Raw genomic sequence first — 18812 nt, 5'->3', positions numbered from 1 at the left:
CTCCGACGGGAGAAAACGCGAATTCTAAACCCTCCGTCTCCGGAAAGCAAGGCGACAGCCTGGCTTCTCATCTTTTACGAGTCTAGTAAACTTAAGAGTACCTTAAAACGACATTATTTGAGCCATTGATACACAGAAAACTATGCACCAAAATATGTTATATTCATATTGCAAAAGCCAACGTTTTACTTACTGAAAGCATGCAATATCCGTATAGTTCAAGGTCAAAGTCCAGAGAACTCAGACAGAGCAAAAACAAGTCCAAGGAGACTGGCTACATGTTTAGTGTGGTTTCTTTCTAAAGGCGATTGTTCACTTGTTAAAACAAATAAATTGCCTCTGATCGCCTTTCTAGAAAAGATAATGCATACAACTTTTGATGTGGGTTGATCACTAGTAAGATAATAGCCAACAACCCTAAAACTTAAACTCAGGCGTGTGTTTTATATGAACTCTTGTTGTTTTCTGTAGGTTTTGTACATTTTCATAGAAAACGTCACCAAACCGATTATGATTTTTTCTGAATATAGAATAGAACAATTTTCAATCAACTCTGATCATTTTATTGGCAATATAAATGTATTTCAATTGTGTTTTTCGAAAAGTAAGTGCCTCTTGTAGAGCAATTGCGTGCTGAATCCAGTAGATGGCGAAACAGGCCATGAATAGTTGCCATTTTATTATTCATTCCTGTGATGAGATCATAGTCTCTAAATGTATTATAAGGTCAGAAAGAAAATTGTAATAACATTTTCATAAACAAAGATTATGAACATGTTTAGATTGATTGATTAGATTGATTGATCACACAACTAAAATGTTGCCATAAGTGGGCCTAAGTGCCAGTAGGCTACAAGTCTCAGCGTAGACCTTCACAGCCACATCGCAAAAAGTACCAAATTAATGTTTAAGAACTTTATATGCCTTAGAAATATGAAAAAAACTAAACATTGATTGTCTGAACAATTGTATTTTATTCACCCAATCATGCCCTCTTTGCTTTGACCAAACGTTACCTTATGAAAACAAATTTGCGTAATTGTAAATGTGTGGTCACGCATTCAAGTAGACCCATACCCATCCATGAAAAAACAAAACAAATGTGTCAATAGACTTTAAGGGGCGGTTTCCCGGACACAGATGAAGCCTATTCCTGGACTAAATGGCACTTTTAATGGAGATACTCCATTGAGAATGTTTTTTAGTCTTTTTCTGGGGAAACCGACTCCAAATGTAGACCCATCTTCTAAATAAATCTAGGCGATATGATATTATTACAATATACTTGAAATTTGGCCTGAATAACCCAACCATAACCAAGGCCTAAAATCTCAACAACAATAACAACAAAAACATCTCAGAAATATATGATTTAATATAAACAATAGACAGTGTCTCAATCTGTCAGTTAGTTAGAGATTACAACACATGAATATAAAGATTTACCAAAATAATGTGAGACTAATACCTGCGAAAATAATGAGGGACTCATACATAATAATAATAATAATAATAATAATAATAATAATAATAATAATAATAAATTCAGCATTTCATAAAGGGCTCGATTAACAAATCAAGAGAAAGTTTCAACCTCTCTCACTATTACAAGCTTCTTGTCTTTGACACGACGATTTTGAAACCATATTGTTACTTGTCTCTCAGACAGGTTGGTGGAAGAAGCTATCCGTAGTCTGTTCTCCTTGGTAATAAACTTGCCAATGGTGTACTCTCGTACAAGTTCTGTAGTTTCGTGAATGGCATCCGTTTATTTCTCCCACGTCTGTATAAAGTGCTGACATCGGGCTGCTTCATTACTGTTACCTCTACACAAGGATGGAACAAGAAGAAAGTTCATGTTTCGAGAAGAGGAAAACTATTTTGCCATGATATTACCACCAACGTAATTTTCAGTTAATAGTGTGGTATTGTGTGTTTTCAGGCCAAATACTGTGTTTATTAATTCTTCTGGAACCCTTGGGTGGGCAAAACTAATTTCAATTAAAAAGTACTAAAGCATTATAAGTGGGTGAAATAATAGTTCAAAGAAGAGGTCAAAGACGATATAACCAACTTGTGAGAGATGACTTGCAGAATTGCGAGGGCCTGGGTCTGTTTTCTGGCATAATACCGTGGACTGCTCCAACTATTAGCCCATATCCATTGCTGATAGTCCTCGATAGGTAAAACACGTTCATGCCTCGGATCTCCAGGACCAGCCCTGGTTACAACACATACATCAAGATATCCATGGATTCTTGGGTAGCCTTGGTAAACATCACCAACATCTTTCAGTCTCGACTGCATTTTACTGCAGTGTGTAGGAACAAAAAAAAGAAAGAAGAAATGCATTGGTTTATCTGTGGAGAATCCAGATAGAGGATCGGGACGCCTGGGAAATTCATTTCATTACTCCCTGTTGGAATATATGACTGTCAGAGATTTTGCAAGCTAAGCAACTACTCCCCAAATGACAGCCAAAAAGGAGTGATGGATTTGTGGCGGCTGTAGAAAGAGTTGCATATGGTTTAAGAGATTCTGAGCCAAGAGAGTTTTGGTTTGACCTAAATTGTGTATGCGTTACTCCTGAAGCAGACTGGCTTGGGTGAGAGCCGGGAGCAGATTAATAAAAACTGCGATGGACAGAGGGGATATTATCTCCCAAGCCCTCCATTTTAGTTTGAACGAACAGCAACTTCTCTCCATGAAAACCTCCCCACTGTCCTCTCAGATCGACAACGTTGTGCAGTGCAGCGTGTGAAACCAAACCAAGGATGAAGACAAAACAAGTCATTATCTTTTGGTTGACTGATTACAGAACTGTCACAACTAAACGTGGTTGTTCGGTTGCTTTCACGTGACATGCACATACAATATGGATAATGGATAATCTAAGTACAAGGCTATTGTGGTTTTGTTTTTGGCAAGAATATTAGTAAAATAAGGAACATGTTAAATATATAATACTCAGGTTTCCAAAACTATAAAACGTAAAAACTGCAAGACATTTGAATATCAAATAGGCCTATGCTTAGCCCTATAGAATCAGAACGTGTCTTCATAACAATGGTTTTGTATTGTCAACAAATGTATTAAAGCCTATTTTATTCATCACTGACAGCTTTTAGTTAACTGCATATATACAGTTTAACTTAGGCTATAACGTTTTCGTTGCCAACTTCGGCAAGACTTTCCCACGGGTGAACCTACAGTGGGGAAAAAAAGTATTTAGTCAGCCACCAATTGTGCAAGTTCTCCCACTTAAAAAGATGAGAGAGGCCTGTAATTTTCATCATAGGTACACGTCAACTATGACAGACAAAATTAGAAAAAAAAATCCAGAAAATCACATTGTAGGATTTTTAATGAATTTATTGGCATATGATGGTGGAAAATAAGTATTTGGTCAATAACAAAAGTTTCTCAATACTTTGTTATATACCCTTTGTTGGCAATGACACAGGTCAAACGTTTTCTGTAAGTCTTCACAAGGTTTTCACACACTGTTGCTGGTATTTTGGCCCATTCCTCCATGCAGATCTCCTCTAGAGCAGTGATGTTTTGGGGCTGTCGCTGGGCAACACAGACTTTCAACTCCCTCCAAAGATTTTCTATGGGGTTGAGATCTGGAGACTGGCTAGGCCACTCCAGGACCTTGAAATGCTTCTTACGAAGCCACTCCTTCGTTGCCCGGGCGGTGTGTTTGGGATCATTGTCATGCTGAAAGACCCAGCCACGTTTCATCTTCAATGCCCTTGCTGATGGAAGGAGGGTTTCACTCAAAATCTCACGATACATGGCCCCATTCATTCTTTCCTTTACACGGATCAGTCGTCCTGGTCCCTTTGCAGAAAAACAGCCCCAAAGCATGATGTTTCCAACCCCATGCTTCACAGTAGGTATGGTGTTCTTTGGATGCAACTCAGCATTCTTTGTCCTCCAAACATGACGAGTTGAGTTTTTACCAAAAAGTTATATTTTGGTTTAATCTGACCATATGACATTCTCCCAATCCTCTTCTGGATCATCCAAATGCACTTCAGACGGGCCTGGACATGTACTGGCTTAAGCAGGGGGACACGTCTCGCACTGCAGGATTTGAGTCCCTGGCGGCGTAGTGTGTTACTGATGGTTGGCTTTGTTACTTTGGTCCCAGCTCTCAGCAGGTCATTCACTAGGTCCCCCCGTGTGGTTCTGGGATTTTTGCTCACCGTTCTTGTGATCATTTTGACCCCACGGGGTGAGATCTTGCATGGAGCCCCAGATCGAGGGAGATTATCAGTGGTCTTGTATGTCTTCCATTTCCTAATAATTGCTCCCACAGTTGATTTCTTCAAACCAAGCTGCTTACCTGTTGCAGATTCAGTCTTCCCAGCCTGGTGCAGGTCTACAATTTTGTTTCTGGTGTCCTTTGACAGCTCTTTGGTCTTGGCCATTGTGAAGTTTGGAGTGTGACTGTTTGAGGTTGTGGACAGGTGTCTTTTATACTGATAACAAGTTCAAACAGGTGCCATTAATACAGGTAACGAGTGGAGGACAGAGGAGCCTCTTAAAGAAGAAGTTACAGGTCTGTGAGAGCCAGAAATCTTGCTTGTTTGTAGGTGACCAAATACTTATTTTCCACCATAATTTGCAAATAAATTCATTAAAAATCCTACAATGGGATTTTCTGGATTTTTTTTTCTCAATTTGTCTGTCATAGTTGACGTGTACCTATGATGAAAATTACAGGCCTCTCTCATCTTTTTAAGTGGGAGAACTTGCACAATTGGTGGCTGACTAAATACTTTTTTGCCCCACTGTATCTGAACTGCAACCAACTACTGAAACAGCCTATTCATTTTCACGGGTAAAATACATCCTGAACTGAACAAATCAACAGAAAATTAGAACAGAAAAAAAAGGTTATTGTCTGAAAATGTGAATAAACATAGGTACTTGTTAAACGTGGGAAGCAGCTACGAATAGCACATTTGAAAACTGTGGCATGCTTTGTATCGACTTCATTAGTTATTCTTTAAAATATGTATATCAAACTAGTTACATGCGATTGTAATGAGAAACGTCACTATGGTATATTCAAAATAATTCTATGATTTAGCAATATAGGAATCAACACCTTTTTAACTTCGTGTTAAAAACAATGAATGATTGTTGCATGGGACAAACTATACGATGATCACATTCACATATACACATTTTTACCACTAACAATATTTTAAAGTGGCTATTGGGGATCGTTTTTTCCGCTGGGAATACACAAACCATCCTGCTAGCATTTGATTGGAATAGGAGTCTACCACTATTCAAATATGTTAGTCCTAGAATATTGTCGTTTTAAACAATTATTTAATCCTTATACATCCATTGGCATAGATGTCACTATAGAATCAATAATCCAAACATTGTTTAAATTAGCCTAAGTCTTAGAATTGAATTTAGGCAATGTGCAATTTCAGTAGAAACTCTAGTAAGGCCTTACTCTGCTACAGTGCATTCAGAAAGTATTCTGACCCCGTCACGTTTTCCACATTTTGTTACATTACAGCCTTATTCTAAAATGGATTAAATCGTTTTTTTCCTCATCAATCTACACACAATACCCCATAATGACAAAGAAAAAACAGGTTTTTAGAAATGTTTGCACATTTATTAAAAATAACAAATGGAAATACACATTTACATAAGTATTCAGACCCTTTATTCAGTACTTTGTTGAAGCACCTTTGGCAGCGATTACAGCCTCGAGCCTTCTTGTGTATGAAGCTACAAGCTTGGCACACCTGTATTTGGGGAGTTTCTCCCATTCTTCTCTGCAGATCCTCTCAAGCTCTGTCACGTTGGATGGGGAGCGTCGCTGTACAGCTATTTTCAGGTCTCTCCAGAGATGTTTGATCGGGTTCAAGTCCGGGCTCTGGCTGGGCCACTCAAGGACATTCAGAGACTTGTCCTGAAGCCACTCCTGCGTTGTCTTGGCTGTGTGCTTAGGGTTGTTGTCCTGTTGGAAGGTGAACCTTCGCACCAGTCTGAGGTCCTGAGTGCTCTGGAGCAGGTTTTCATCAAGGATCTCTCTGTACTTTCCCTCGATCCTGACTAGTCTCCCAGTCCCTGCCGCTGAAAAACATCCCCACAGCATGATGCCGCCACCACCATGCTTCACCATACACTTGGCATTCAGGCCAAAGAGTTCCATTTTGGTTGCATCAGACCAGATAATCTTGTTTCTCATTGTCTGAGAGTCTTTAGATGCCTTTTGGCAAACTCCAAGCGGACTGTCATGTGCCTTTTATTGAGGAGTGTCTTCCGTCAGGCCACTCTACCATAAAGGCCTGATTGGTGGAGTGCTGCAGAAATGCTTGTCCTTCTGGAAGGTTCTCCTATCTCCACTGAGGAACTCCAGAGCTCTGTCAGAGTGACCATCGGGTTCTTGGTCACCTCCCTGACCAAGGCCCTTCTCCCCCGATTGCTCAGTTTGGCCGGGCAGCCAGCTCTAGGAAGAGTCTTGGTGGTCCCAAACTTCTTCCATTTAAGAATGATGGAGGCCACTGTGTTCTTGGGGACCTTCAATGCTGCAGACATTTTTTGGTACCCTTCCCCAGATCTGTGCCTCGACACAATCCTGTCTTGGCGCTCTACGGACAATTCATTCGACCTCATGACTTGGTTTTTGCTCTGACATGCACTGTCAACTGTGGGACCTTATATAGACATGTGTGGCCTTTCCAAATCATGTCCAATCAATTGACTTGACCACAGGTGGACTCCAATCAAGTTGTAGAAACATCTCAAGGATGATCAATGGAAACAGGATGCACCTGAGCTCAATTTCGAGTCTCATGGCAAAGGGTCTGAATAGTTATGTAAATAAGTTATTTCTGTTTCTTATTTTTAATAAATAACAATAGCAATAACAGTGGCACACACAGAATATGCGTTCTTATACATTCATAACTAGTTGAATTCCTAAGGTCGACTCATTCGGTGTCCAGAGAGTGTAATCTTTCGTTGTGAGTACAGTTTGGGGCACAATGCTTGCATTTGAAGATTCTGTTGAAGCTAGTGAACAGAGTAAACCTTCGTATCGATTGTCTAAAAGGGTGGCAGCCTGCAATGGCAGCAAGTTATCACTAGATGGCTCTATCGGTTTACATTGAGAAGTGATTCATCAATTGTGGAGACTTCAGTAGCTGAGTATCCACCACAGTCGAAAGCAAGTTCTACATCTGTAGGCTTAAATGACTTCCTAACGAGTACAATTTGAAAAGCCGGAAAACATAACCAGACAATCAATTTGTGCTCTACAACCTGCTTTTTTATATTTGACTTCTACTCAAACGGGTGTCTTAAAAGTTTGTTGACAGACTGCACACTGTTGTAAAACCTGAGGGAAGTTAATCCACCCACCTGACAGGTGTGGTATACAGTGAGGGGAAAAAAGTATTGATCCCCTGCTGATTTTGTACATTTGCCCACTGACAAAGAAATGATCAGTCTATCATTTTAATGGTAGGTTTATTTGAACAGTGAGAGACAGAATAACAACCAAAAAATCCAGACAAACGCATGTCAAAAATGTTATAAATTGATTTGCATTTTAATGAGGGAAATAAGTATTAGACCCCCTCTCAATCAGAAAGTTTTCTGGCTCCCAGGTGTCTTAAATACAGGTAACAAGCTGAGATTACGAGCACACTCTTAAAGGGAGTGCTCCTAATCTCAGCTTGTTACCTGTATAAAAGACACCTGTCCACAGAATCAATCAATCAGATTCCAAACTCTCCACCATGGCCAAGACCAAAGAGCTCTCCAAGGATGTCAGGGACAAGATTGTAGACCTACACAAGGCTGGAATGGGCTACAAGACCATCGCCAAGCAGCTTGATGAGAAGGTGATAACAGTTGGTGCGATTATTCGCAAATGGAAGAAACACAAAATAACTCAATCTCCCTCGGCCTGGGGCTCCATGCAAGATCTCACCTTGTGGAGTTGCAATGATCATGAGAATGGTGAGGAATCAGCCCAGAACTACACGGGAGGATCTTGTCAATGATCTCAAGGCAGCTGGGACCATTGTCACCAAGAAAACAATTGGTAACACACTACGCCGTGAAGGACTGAAATCCTGCAGCGCCCGCAAGGTCCCCCTGCTCAAGAAAGCACATATACAGGCCCGTCTGAAATTTGCCATTGAACATCTGAATGATTCAGAGGAGAACTGGGTGAAAGTGTTGTGGTCAGATGAGACTAAAATCAAGGTCTTTGGCATCAACTCAACTCGCCGTGTTTAGAGGAGGAGAAATGCTGCCTATGACCCCAAGAACACCATCCCCACCATCAAACATGGAGGTGGAAACATTATGCTTTGGGGGTGTTTTTCTGCTAAGGGGACAGGCCAAGTTCACCACATCAAAGGGACGATGGACGGGGCCATGTACTGTCAAATCTTGGGTGAGAACCTCCTTCCCACAGCCAGGGCATTGAAAATGGGTTGTGGATGGGTATTCCAGCATGACAATGACCCAAAACACACGGCCAAGGCAACAAAGGAGTGGCTCAAGAAGAAGCACATAAAGGTCCTGGAGTGGCCTAGCCAGTCTCCAGACCTTAGTCCCATAGAAAATCTGTGGAGGGAGCTGAAGGTTCGAGTTGCCAAACGTCAGCCTCGAAACCTTAATGACTTGGAGAAGATCTGCAAAGAGGAGTGGGACAAAATCCCTCCTGAGATGTGTGCAAACCTGGTGGCCAACTACAAGAAACGTCTGACCTCTGTGATTGCCAACAAGGGTTTTGCCACCAAGTACTAAGTCATGTTTTGCAGAGGGGTCAAGTACTTATTTCCCTCATTAAAATGCAAATCAATTTATAACATTTTTTGTTGTTATTCTGTCTCTCACTGTTCAAATAAACCTACCATAAAAATTATAGACATGTCTTTGTCAGTGGGCAAACGTACAAAATCAGCAGGGGATCAAATACTTTTTTCCCTCACTGTATTTAGATATAAGTATGAATTCAAACACTACATAATATGAATCAACCAATAATGATACTAATTGTTTCATATATTTCATAAATACATTATTTTTATATTTAAGTATTGTTGGCCCTTTTCGGGAATAGCCTACAAAAGCCTACGGCTTTTACTGACAAACGACAGCTATAGTAGCCTATATCAGGTGACATAATAGTATTTTCATGCATCATAAGTGGAAAACACATGACAAGACCTACATGTTTTTTTTTTACTGACAAAATTACAGCTATTTTTGTCACTAGATTTCATGCGACCTCAGCTTGTCCTAGGTGTTGGACTCGACAACAGTTGCGGCTATCCATTGGAGCGCTGCAATTGGATAGGCAAAATTCTGGGGCGGGGTTTAGCGAAGGGTCAACCCACGATTTGTCATATTAGAATTCGGCCATTGTTCATTGTTTAGCCCACAGAACAGAATTCTAATTCCAATGGCCGAGCTAGTCCACTTTATCTTTCTCAAGACATCCCCAAAGACATCCCTGATGTTTATGTTTTTTTAACGAATGCAGTAATTCCCATTCCAAATATTTAAGAAGGCAGCCTATGATGTCGCATAGGCTATTCTTAACCCACCGCAACTGTAAAATATTTATTTTAAACACATAAACCCCTGGTCAAGCTCCACCTTTCTCTCAACCCTTATATCTCCCCTTCCTTTCTCAATTATACCAAACTCCATCCAAAGGTGCATATGTAGGTCTATTAGCTAGATGTTATGTAGGCTATTACAGATTCCGTATGCATGTGAGTTCATGGCCAAAAAAGTAGGTATTGTATCAAATAAAATAAAAAGTAGGTATTGTATCAAATAAAAAAATGTAATGTTATTTGTCACATGCGCCAAATACAACAAGTGTATACGCCATCGGGCGTCCGGCATTGCCATCAGCCAGAGGAAATGCTTCCTTTGAAATCAATGAAAAATCTGCTATACTGCCTGTGTTGCGTCACATCCAATGGCAGCGTCCACGCTGAAGATTTGCCGAGTTTCAATTCTCGATGGCTGATTCGCGCATTCATTCTGTCTTGTGACTTGAAATGAAGTTGATTTTGGTTGCATATTGCCTAGACTCTACACCACTGGTTATTCTACTAGCTAGCTAGCTACATTGACTATGTTCACAATGTAAACAAAATAAACTTGTGTGATTAGAGCAAGGTCCCCCGTTTTCTGAGCCAATTTCTTTTTCTTTTTTTGGACAAAAGTTTGTAAAAACACCAGGAAAATCAGCTCCAAGTGATTTTAATTTTGGAAATCTGTTCCAAAGTATTCCCACGCATAATAGAGAGATATATGTGATCGTATACAAATGTAAGGAAGGTTTGAAATGATTATGTTTTAGTCAAAGGTTATATCTGTTTGGGCTTCTCGAAGTCAATTTGCAGTCTACAAATTATTTGTAATTATGTTCCGGCCCCCTGACCATCCGCTCAAGAAAAAAATCAGCCCGCGGCCGAATCTAGTTGATGATCCCTGAATTAGAGGATAATTTAGCAACAATTTAATGAGTACTCGCGAAAAACTGGACCAAAGCTATTGTACTTACATGTCATCGACAAATATGGTACAGTACAGTAGAAAAAACAGAATAGAGGCACTCTTCCCCTGTGCTCCTCTCTGCTCTCAAAACATAATGCACTGTGTAGCAGGTACAACGTCACATTCAGAGGCATCATGCCAATACGGGGCACAGGGGCACGTGCCCCTTTCAGATTTGTCCTGTAAAAAACTAAACAAAAAAAACATTTAATTGATTCTTATTTTCTTTGTAATACTATGGCAAAGCAACGCAACTTAAATAGTGGAGCTATAGTGCAGATTGTTCGATTTGCTTTCTGGGGGCAATAGTGTGTGATAGCGTGTGTGATAGCGTGTGTGATAGCGTGTGTGATAGTGGCCCACAATTCGGCCGTTCCTGCATCTTCCCCTGATTGTATATGCAAATAAAATATGGGTCAAAAAGGAAATAAAAGTATTATCAAAGTTTTTTGTTTAGGCTATGCCATCATTGTAGTATAATTAATGTGCAATGTTTTAGCTTGAAATTGTAATCTGTTGATGTGTTAGATAGCAGATGTAACAGATATACCCGCCCCTCTCCTCATGAACGCTGTGAAGTGATGTAATAAATAAACGGTCCTTGCTATCTGGGATCCTCGGGACACAGACGCCCTTGCCGGTCCTTGCTATCTGGGATCCTCGGGACACAGACGCCCTTGCCGGTCCTTGCTATCCGGCATCCTCGGGACACAGACGCCCTTGCCGGTCCTTGCTATCTGGGATCCTCGGGACACAGACGCCCTTGCCGGTCCTTGCTATCCGGCATCCTCGGGACACAGACACCCTTGCCGGTCCTTGCTATCCGGCATCCTCGGGACACAGACGCCCTTGCCGGTCCTTGCTATCCGGCATCCTCGGGACACAGACACCCTTGCCGGTCCTTGCTATCCGGCATCCTCGGGACACAGACGCCCTTGCCGGTCCTTGCTATCCGGCATCCTCGGGACACAGATGCCCTTGCCGGTCCTTGCTATCCGGCATCCTCGGGACACAGACGCCCTTGCCGGTCCTTGCTATCCGGGATCCTCGGGACACAGACGCCCTTGCCGGTCCTTGCTATCCAGGATCCTCGGAACACAGACGCCCTCGCCGGTCCTTTGCTATCCGGGATCCTCGGGACACAGAAGCCCTCGCCAGTCCTTTGCTATCCGGGATCCTTGGGACACAGACGCCCTTGCCGGTCCTTGCTATACGGCATCCTCGGGACACAGACGCCCTTGCCGGTCCTTGCTATCTGGGATCCTCGGCACACAGACGCCCTTGCCGGTCCTTGCTATCCGGCATCCTCGGCACACAGACGCCCTTGCCGGTCCTTGCTATCCGGCAACTTCGGGACACAGACGCCCATGCCGGTCCTTGCTATCTGGGATCCTCAGCACACAGACACCCTTGCCGGTCCTTGCTATCCGGGATCCTCGGCACACAGACACCCTTGCCGGTCCTTGCTATCCGGGATCCTCGGAACACAGAAGCCCTCGCTGGTCCTTTGCTATCCGGGATCCTCGGGACACAGAAGCCCTCGCCAGGCCGGGGGTGAAGCACACTGTCTACCAGTATCCTAGCTAACTAGCGGTGTCCTAGCTAGCTAGCAGTGTCCTAGCTAGCTAGTGGTGTATTCTTCTTCTGTGGATTTTATATGGCAGTTGGCAACCAACTTTGAAGGTGCATTACCGCCACTAACTGGACTGGAGTGTCGCTCCCACCTGTTTACCGGAGTCCTAGCTTAAAAATTGACCAATAGAAGTATAAAGAGGGGTTCCTACAGATGCAGGAATGCCCAAATAGTGGGCCGCAATCACACCCTACTCTCTGGGGGGTAAGGAGACCTCCAGCTACACTAAAACCGTTGACAACTGCATCCCGTTCTCAAGGGATTGTCAAATCAATGTTACAACTATTTGGTTGTAATATGATCACCTCTTGAAGAGCATTTACATTTTCTTGCTCTACATCATAGTTATACAGCAAGTAACTGCATGCTTTTCATGATCAGTAGGCTAAACATCATCTAATTTCAGATAGGCTATGTGAGGGTAGCTAAGCAAACAACTTGTGTCATTTAGCTTGCTTCATCAGAGAAGGCTTTTGGAAAAAGCTTGACATCAGCAAGTACCCACTGGGCACAGACATCAATTCAGCATCTAGTTTTCAACTAACGTGAATTCAACATGAAATCAACAAAACATTTCACCATGTCATTGGATTTAGCTTAAAAGACGAAATGCCCTTGATGACTTTTTGCAAATCCAATCAGTTTTCCACGTTGATTCAACTTCATCACATTGATTTGTTTGGTTGAAATGACATGGAAACAACATTGATTCAACCAGTTTTTGCCCAGTGGGAAGCCTATATTTGAATCTAAACTCGTCCTAGTAAAGTTGTCTGTCTGAAGAAGTTACTGTGGTCGCTACAATAGGCATAGCTGGCAAGCAAATGCTGAGGAGTATTTATTCTGTAATAAAGCCCTTAACGCGATCCTCTAGCAACCCAAAGGTTGTGAGTTCGAATCTCATCACGGCAAAGTTTAGCTAATTTTCAACTACTTACTACTTTTTAGCTACTTTGCAATTACTTAGCATGTTAGCTAACCCTTCCCCTAACCCTAACCTTAACCCTTTTAGCTAGCCCTTTCCCTAACCTTAACCCTTTAACCTAACTCCTAAACTTAACCCTAACCCTTAGCCTAGCTAATGTTAGCAAGCTAGCTAACGTTAGCCATCTAGCTAGAATTCCTAACACATCATATTTTTGGCAAATTTGCAAACATATTGTATGTTTTGCAAATTCGTAACATATGATACGAAATGGGTGATGGACATCCACAGATTAATACATACCATACGAAACGTAACATACCATACTAAATGGAGTGTCTCGGATTTACGTACAGAATAATATGAAATGCTCTGAGACCAATAGGCTAGATGATTTTAGCAGTGATGAGAGATCACATAAACTTCAGGCTATATAGATATAGTATTGTTCATCACAGGATGGCCTTCCGACTCACAGAAAATGAAACATCTCAACGCTCAGGCATTGTGATAAACCAGGGAAACTCTTGGGGGCGCCAAAGGACGCATACACGACGTTCCTCGCCAGCGTGTTACCTTACCATTAGAAGCCATTCTCCCTTTAAATCTGACATTACCTCGCTGTATTATAAATATTAAATCGAGTGTTCCAAACAATATTACAATAGACCTTATAGTTCATTATGCCTAAACGATGTAGAAGCAACACATCGGGAGACATGCTACTAACTCATCACAATATTAATATCACAATATTTGATAACAGAAAAAACAATGTGATTGCAACCTGTGTAACCTATACATTTGAGATACCGGTAGTATAGTTCTAAATCATATACAATACAGGTCTGATTATAATACAACTTCAAACCTGTGTAAAAATAGGTCCTATTTCATCAGGAGGAGTTTGATTGAGCTCAATTAAACATCATTATTCCAGGCTTGAAAATTGAAAAAGAAAGCGGAAAAAGTATTCGCTAGGTATAATTTCTTATTCATTGTAATTCATTCTAAATCACAGTACTGTTCTAGAAGCAATGGAGATAATTGGCTACTAATAATAACCGAAACTGCCAACATCACAAACATTATTATGGCATTGGTTACACCATACTGTATCTGACATAAATTGTTTAAATTATAGATATAATATAATGATGCTCTCAAAATGTGTTTTACGAGTGTGCAGTGTAGAACACAAACATGACAAAAATGCTAAAGACAACTTCAAATTATCATAAGAATGTTGTTAAATGCTGTTTTAATGCTGTTAAATGGATCTCACTAAATACCTATTTCAGTAATAATGTATCATTCGAAAATGCCTCGGTGAAATGATCGATGGATAAAATAGAAACAGACGGAAGGGAAGAGAGAACAGAAGGGAAAAACAATAGAGAATCAAAGCATAATGATATTCCTAAAAGAAGCGGGAAATGTTTATTAATCAGACTGTCAATTTCACCCGAGGCCAAACCCAAGAGCAATCTAAAGCAGACTCAGATCAATCCGGGGACACACACTCCACTCCTCACTTCTCCTCTTCCGCTCCACATGGATATACATTCGTCTGACCGTAGGCCGCCTCCATCATCAACTGAAAGCCATCTCGTGTTTATTTGCTTATACACCTGTTACAATATATGATCATTCGAGCAGCGTCACGCGCACCTTTACATTTTGGGCTAAAAAAGGATTCACGAGACATTTAGAACCGTCATTCGTTGCTCGCATTGGCATTCTATTTATTTTTATGTCTCTCTCATAAAAAGCTGTTATATTATTTAGAGACAGTTGCTGATCTGAATGCGGATTAGCTCGGTCACAACTCATCGGAGCACCAGACCTGGGAATTGTTTTTTTCTTCTTCTACAAGGCTTAATGATGGAGAGGAGAAGAAAAGAGATGGTTCTGATGGAGAGAGGTCTGCACGGTCCCGTGTCTGGCAAAAGGCTCTCAAACCTGTCAGACTCCGCCGGAAATTCAGTGTTGGAGGCCCTCGAAAATTCTCAGCACAGTGGTCGAGTAAGCCCGCGAATAACTTCCGCCTCGCTTCATGGAAGTCTCGGGGATATTCCAACCAAAGGAAAGTTCGAAATGGACAGTCTTTTCGGTACCCACCACAGCAGCGAGAACACCTCGTCAGCGGAGATTTCATCATCAGAAAGCAGAAAGACAATCCACTTATACTCTGAAGTTTCTCAAGACTCAGACATGAACAGTGACGTGGAGGTGGGATGCCCATCGCATCGCTCCCCGAGCCAACACAAGGAAAACAACAACAACAACAAAGGTAATATTCACTTGGACCTCAAATGTAATGATATAAATAAAACATGAAAGATAAATGTATTTGATATCTTAAAACGAATAACAATACCAATATTATAATAAAAATAACAATTTTATAAATAATAATAATAATAATAATAGGCCTAATAATAATAATAAAAACGAATAAAGAATTAATGTGTCTTTGATTTTGAAATATTTCACAGCTATTGCTACAAAAATGATGTATTATTTAGCCTATAGGTATCATCTCATGTGATATCATAAGAATATATAATAGCCAATATACACAGCAACATTGCCTATAAAGCTTACATGAGATTATCGAATAATCTTTGCATATTTCTTTCCTAAAGGTTTTTCTGACAATAATTCTGGAGGCTCCAACACAAATTCATCCTCCCTTTCCAATTTTAACGGCAATGGAATGTGTTCAAACATGTCAAATGCGGATCAGGTGAGAAGGTACCGGACTGCATTCACCAGAGAACAAATAGGAAGATTGGAGAAAGAGTTTTACAGGGAAAATTATGTCTCAAGACCAAGAAGATGTGAACTGGCTGCATCCCTGAATCTACCTGAAACTACAATAAAGGTAGGCCTATGTTCTGTTATATGCATACATTCGTGCGTAATATATACATTACGTAGGCTACACCACAAATAGTTAGGAATGTATAGGATACAATTATATTACACACACCACTAAAACACACGCTGGTCAACATGCATGCATCGAAACACACACGCACGCGCGCACACACACACACACACAGAGAAAACCTAGAAACGAATCCGTTTGGTATAATTCACTATGTGAGCAAGACAATGGTCTACTCGAATCTATTCCAGAAATTAATCTGAAATGAATGAATGAATGAGTGAGTGCATCTGAAATGAATAAATGAATCTGAAATGAACGAATGAATGAATGAATGAATGAATGAATGAATGAATGAATGAATGAATGAATGAATGAATGAATCTGAAATTAATAACTGAATGAATGAATGAGTTTTTTTTTATTTTTTTCACCTTTATTTAACCAGGTAATCCAGTTGAGAACAAGTTCTCATTTACAACTGCGACCACTATGTGAGCAAGACAATGGTCTACTCGAATCTATTCCAGAAATTAATCTGAAATGAATGAATGAATGAGTGAGTGCATCTGAAATGAATAAATGAATCTGAAATGAATGAATGAATGTAAAATGAATTAATTCATCTAAAAAGTTACTATAAGAGGCATTTCTTTGGAATTAATTTTTTCAACTTGCTGATTTGTTTAGGGACCCTAAAAATAACTATTCACAAATAAATATATATATTGGCCTGTTCGTTTTAAACTCTTAATTTTTATCAAACTTGCATTAGCAATGTTTACGCAGTAGGCTATATTTATTATAGGCACACGCATATCCTGAACACTGGGGAAATGCATGCGAGTCGACCCGATATTTTGTAATGCTACAATGCTACAATGCTGGATGGATTTAATAAGGTCCGAAAGTAAACATGAATGATGATTCTCTGTTTGTAGGTATGGTTCCAGAACAGGCGGATGAAGGACAAGAGGCAACGTTTGGCGATGTCTTGGCCCCATCCAGTAGATCCAAACTTTTACACCTACATGATGACGCACGCGGCAGCCACCGGAAGTCTACCATACCCTTTCCATTCCCACATGCCTCTGCACTATTACCCGCATGTTGGTGTCACAGCAGCTGCCGCGGCCGCAGCCGCGTCTGGTGCTGCATCGTCACCTTTCGCTACCTCCATTCGCCCTCTCGATACTTTCCGTGCACTCTCCCATCCTTACTCACGACCAGAGCTTCTCTGTGGCTTCAGGCACCCAGGACTTTATCAGTCACCCGCAGGCCTCAATAGCTCTGCGGCAGCATCAGCAGCAGCGGCAGCAGCAGCATGTGCAGCTGCTGTCGGCGCGCCATCCGCCACTGGGCCATGCTCGTGCCTCAGTTGTCACAGCAGCCAGGCGGCCAGCGCGCTAGGCTCCAGAAGTAGCAACACTGACTTCACCTGCACCGCATCCGGGCAGAGATCCGAAAGTGGATTTTTGCCGTATTCTGCCGCTGTCCTGAGCAAAACCTCGGTTCCATCACCAGATGAAAGAGAGGAATCTTCACTAAACAGATAACTTCATCACCGGAACTTCTAAATCAAGTGCAGTTCCTCCTGTTTTCTGCTTTGCTATTAGTTTATACATAGGCCTACATCTACGACTCCAATATTTGGGGGACAAATAAATGTAATTTCAAAACAATTAGCATAATTAGCATTTAAAACAAAGAAGCCAAAAGTGTTAACATTGGTAAGTGCTAAATTTAAAGGACTATTTTGTTAGTGCGGTGGTGATGATGCTTTATTTTTCTTCATTCACAACTGGATTCATGTGCCTTAAAACCTAGAAATGACTATCTAATTCCGTGATAGGCCCACGGTACTTGGTTATTAATTAGTCCTAATGGTCGTTAGTGCATCGACTGAATGACTAACTAAATGTTTATTGATCGTCATTAATTAAAACAATTGTTATTTTCATTTTCTATTCTTGATTCTTAATTTCAAATCAATGTCAATGAACACAAAAATATCTAAATCAAGCCACATCCTAAATTCGTGATTTATCCATTTATATCAATATATTTTCATCAATTATCTTCATTAATTCTACGATACATTTTTCAAAATTCCCAGTTATATTTTGGTATTAACTTAAGGCACTGTAAAAGTAAGCAATTTGGTCTTGTTATCTGCATTTATCAAATCAATGTCGGGCAATACTTTTCTCTTTGAAATATTTTTACGTGTGGTTTCGTTATTAATGTAGGTTATGGTGAGAATCATATTTACAATATGTGCCACAACAACTACTACTGTATAAGAACCTTCTTGTAAAATCGGTACAGCTCAAGGGATATTCCTTATCTTCAAGCAAGGTGCATAGAATTTTGCACCGCTTCTAACTTGTCAATTATGCTGTTAGGAATAGAGGGATTATGACGAAAATTGCCAATCGTGTACCTTCATGGACCTCCTTTGAATGCAGAAAACTAAGAAAGTTCCTCGTTCTGAGAACCGCTGTCAAGTGCTAATTATCCCCCTAAGGGAAGTCATTAAGCATGACAGATAAAAGACTTGGAACATACAACATTGTTCTTGGTGCATAGATTGTACAGTTTAAAATGTGATGTTCCTTACCTGTGAAGGTTTAAAAAATATATAATACTCCTTAGAGCCAATGTTCGTTTCAGTTAAAAGTTGGACGATCGCCCTTACACCTTTCCTGTTATATTTCCGTTCTTACATTGCTGATGTTATATGTGGTCCTCTGTAGCTCAGCTGGTAGAGCACGGCGCTTGTAACG

The 18812-nt window shown here is 40.8% G+C and overlaps 1 protein-coding gene and 1 pseudogene across 1 annotated transcript; one reads left to right on the top strand and one right to left on the bottom strand.

Annotated features, from left to right (window-relative positions):
• Positions 1 to 1576: 1576 nt before the first annotated feature.
• LOC121554981 lies at positions 1577 to 2752 on the bottom strand (annotated as a pseudogene).
• An 11869-nt stretch (positions 2753 to 14621) lies between these two features.
• On the top strand, positions 14622 to 18812 carry LOC121555087 (homeobox even-skipped homolog protein 2-like). The gene is made up of 3 exons (XM_041868890.2): positions 14622 to 15426; positions 15782 to 16020; positions 16968 to 18812. Exons 1-3 carry the CDS (start codon positions 14940 to 14942, stop codon positions 17580 to 17582), a joined length of 1341 nt encoding a protein of 446 aa, XP_041724824.1. The 5' UTR covers positions 14622 to 14939; the 3' UTR covers positions 17583 to 18812.

This window comes from Coregonus clupeaformis, chromosome 40 (genome assembly GCF_020615455.1).
Source record: "Coregonus clupeaformis isolate EN_2021a chromosome 40, ASM2061545v1, whole genome shotgun sequence".
NCBI lineage: Eukaryota > Metazoa > Chordata > Actinopteri > Salmoniformes > Salmonidae > Coregonus > Coregonus clupeaformis.
This window is presented reverse-complemented; position numbering and strand designations above follow the sequence as displayed.

Excerpts from the sequence above, each read along its gene's own strand:
- LOC121555087 (XM_041868890.2), top strand. The coding sequence starts at position 14,940 with ATGCGGATTAGCTCGGTCACAACTCATCGGAGCACCAGACCTGGGAAT. Across the intron at positions 15,427-15,781 it reads AAACAACAACAACAACAAAG|GTTTTTCTGACAATAATTCT; the intron begins GTAATATTCACT and ends TCTTTCCTAAAG. Across the intron at positions 16,021-16,967 it reads TACCTGAAACTACAATAAAG|GTATGGTTCCAGAACAGGCG; the intron begins GTAGGCCTATGT and ends CTCTGTTTGTAG.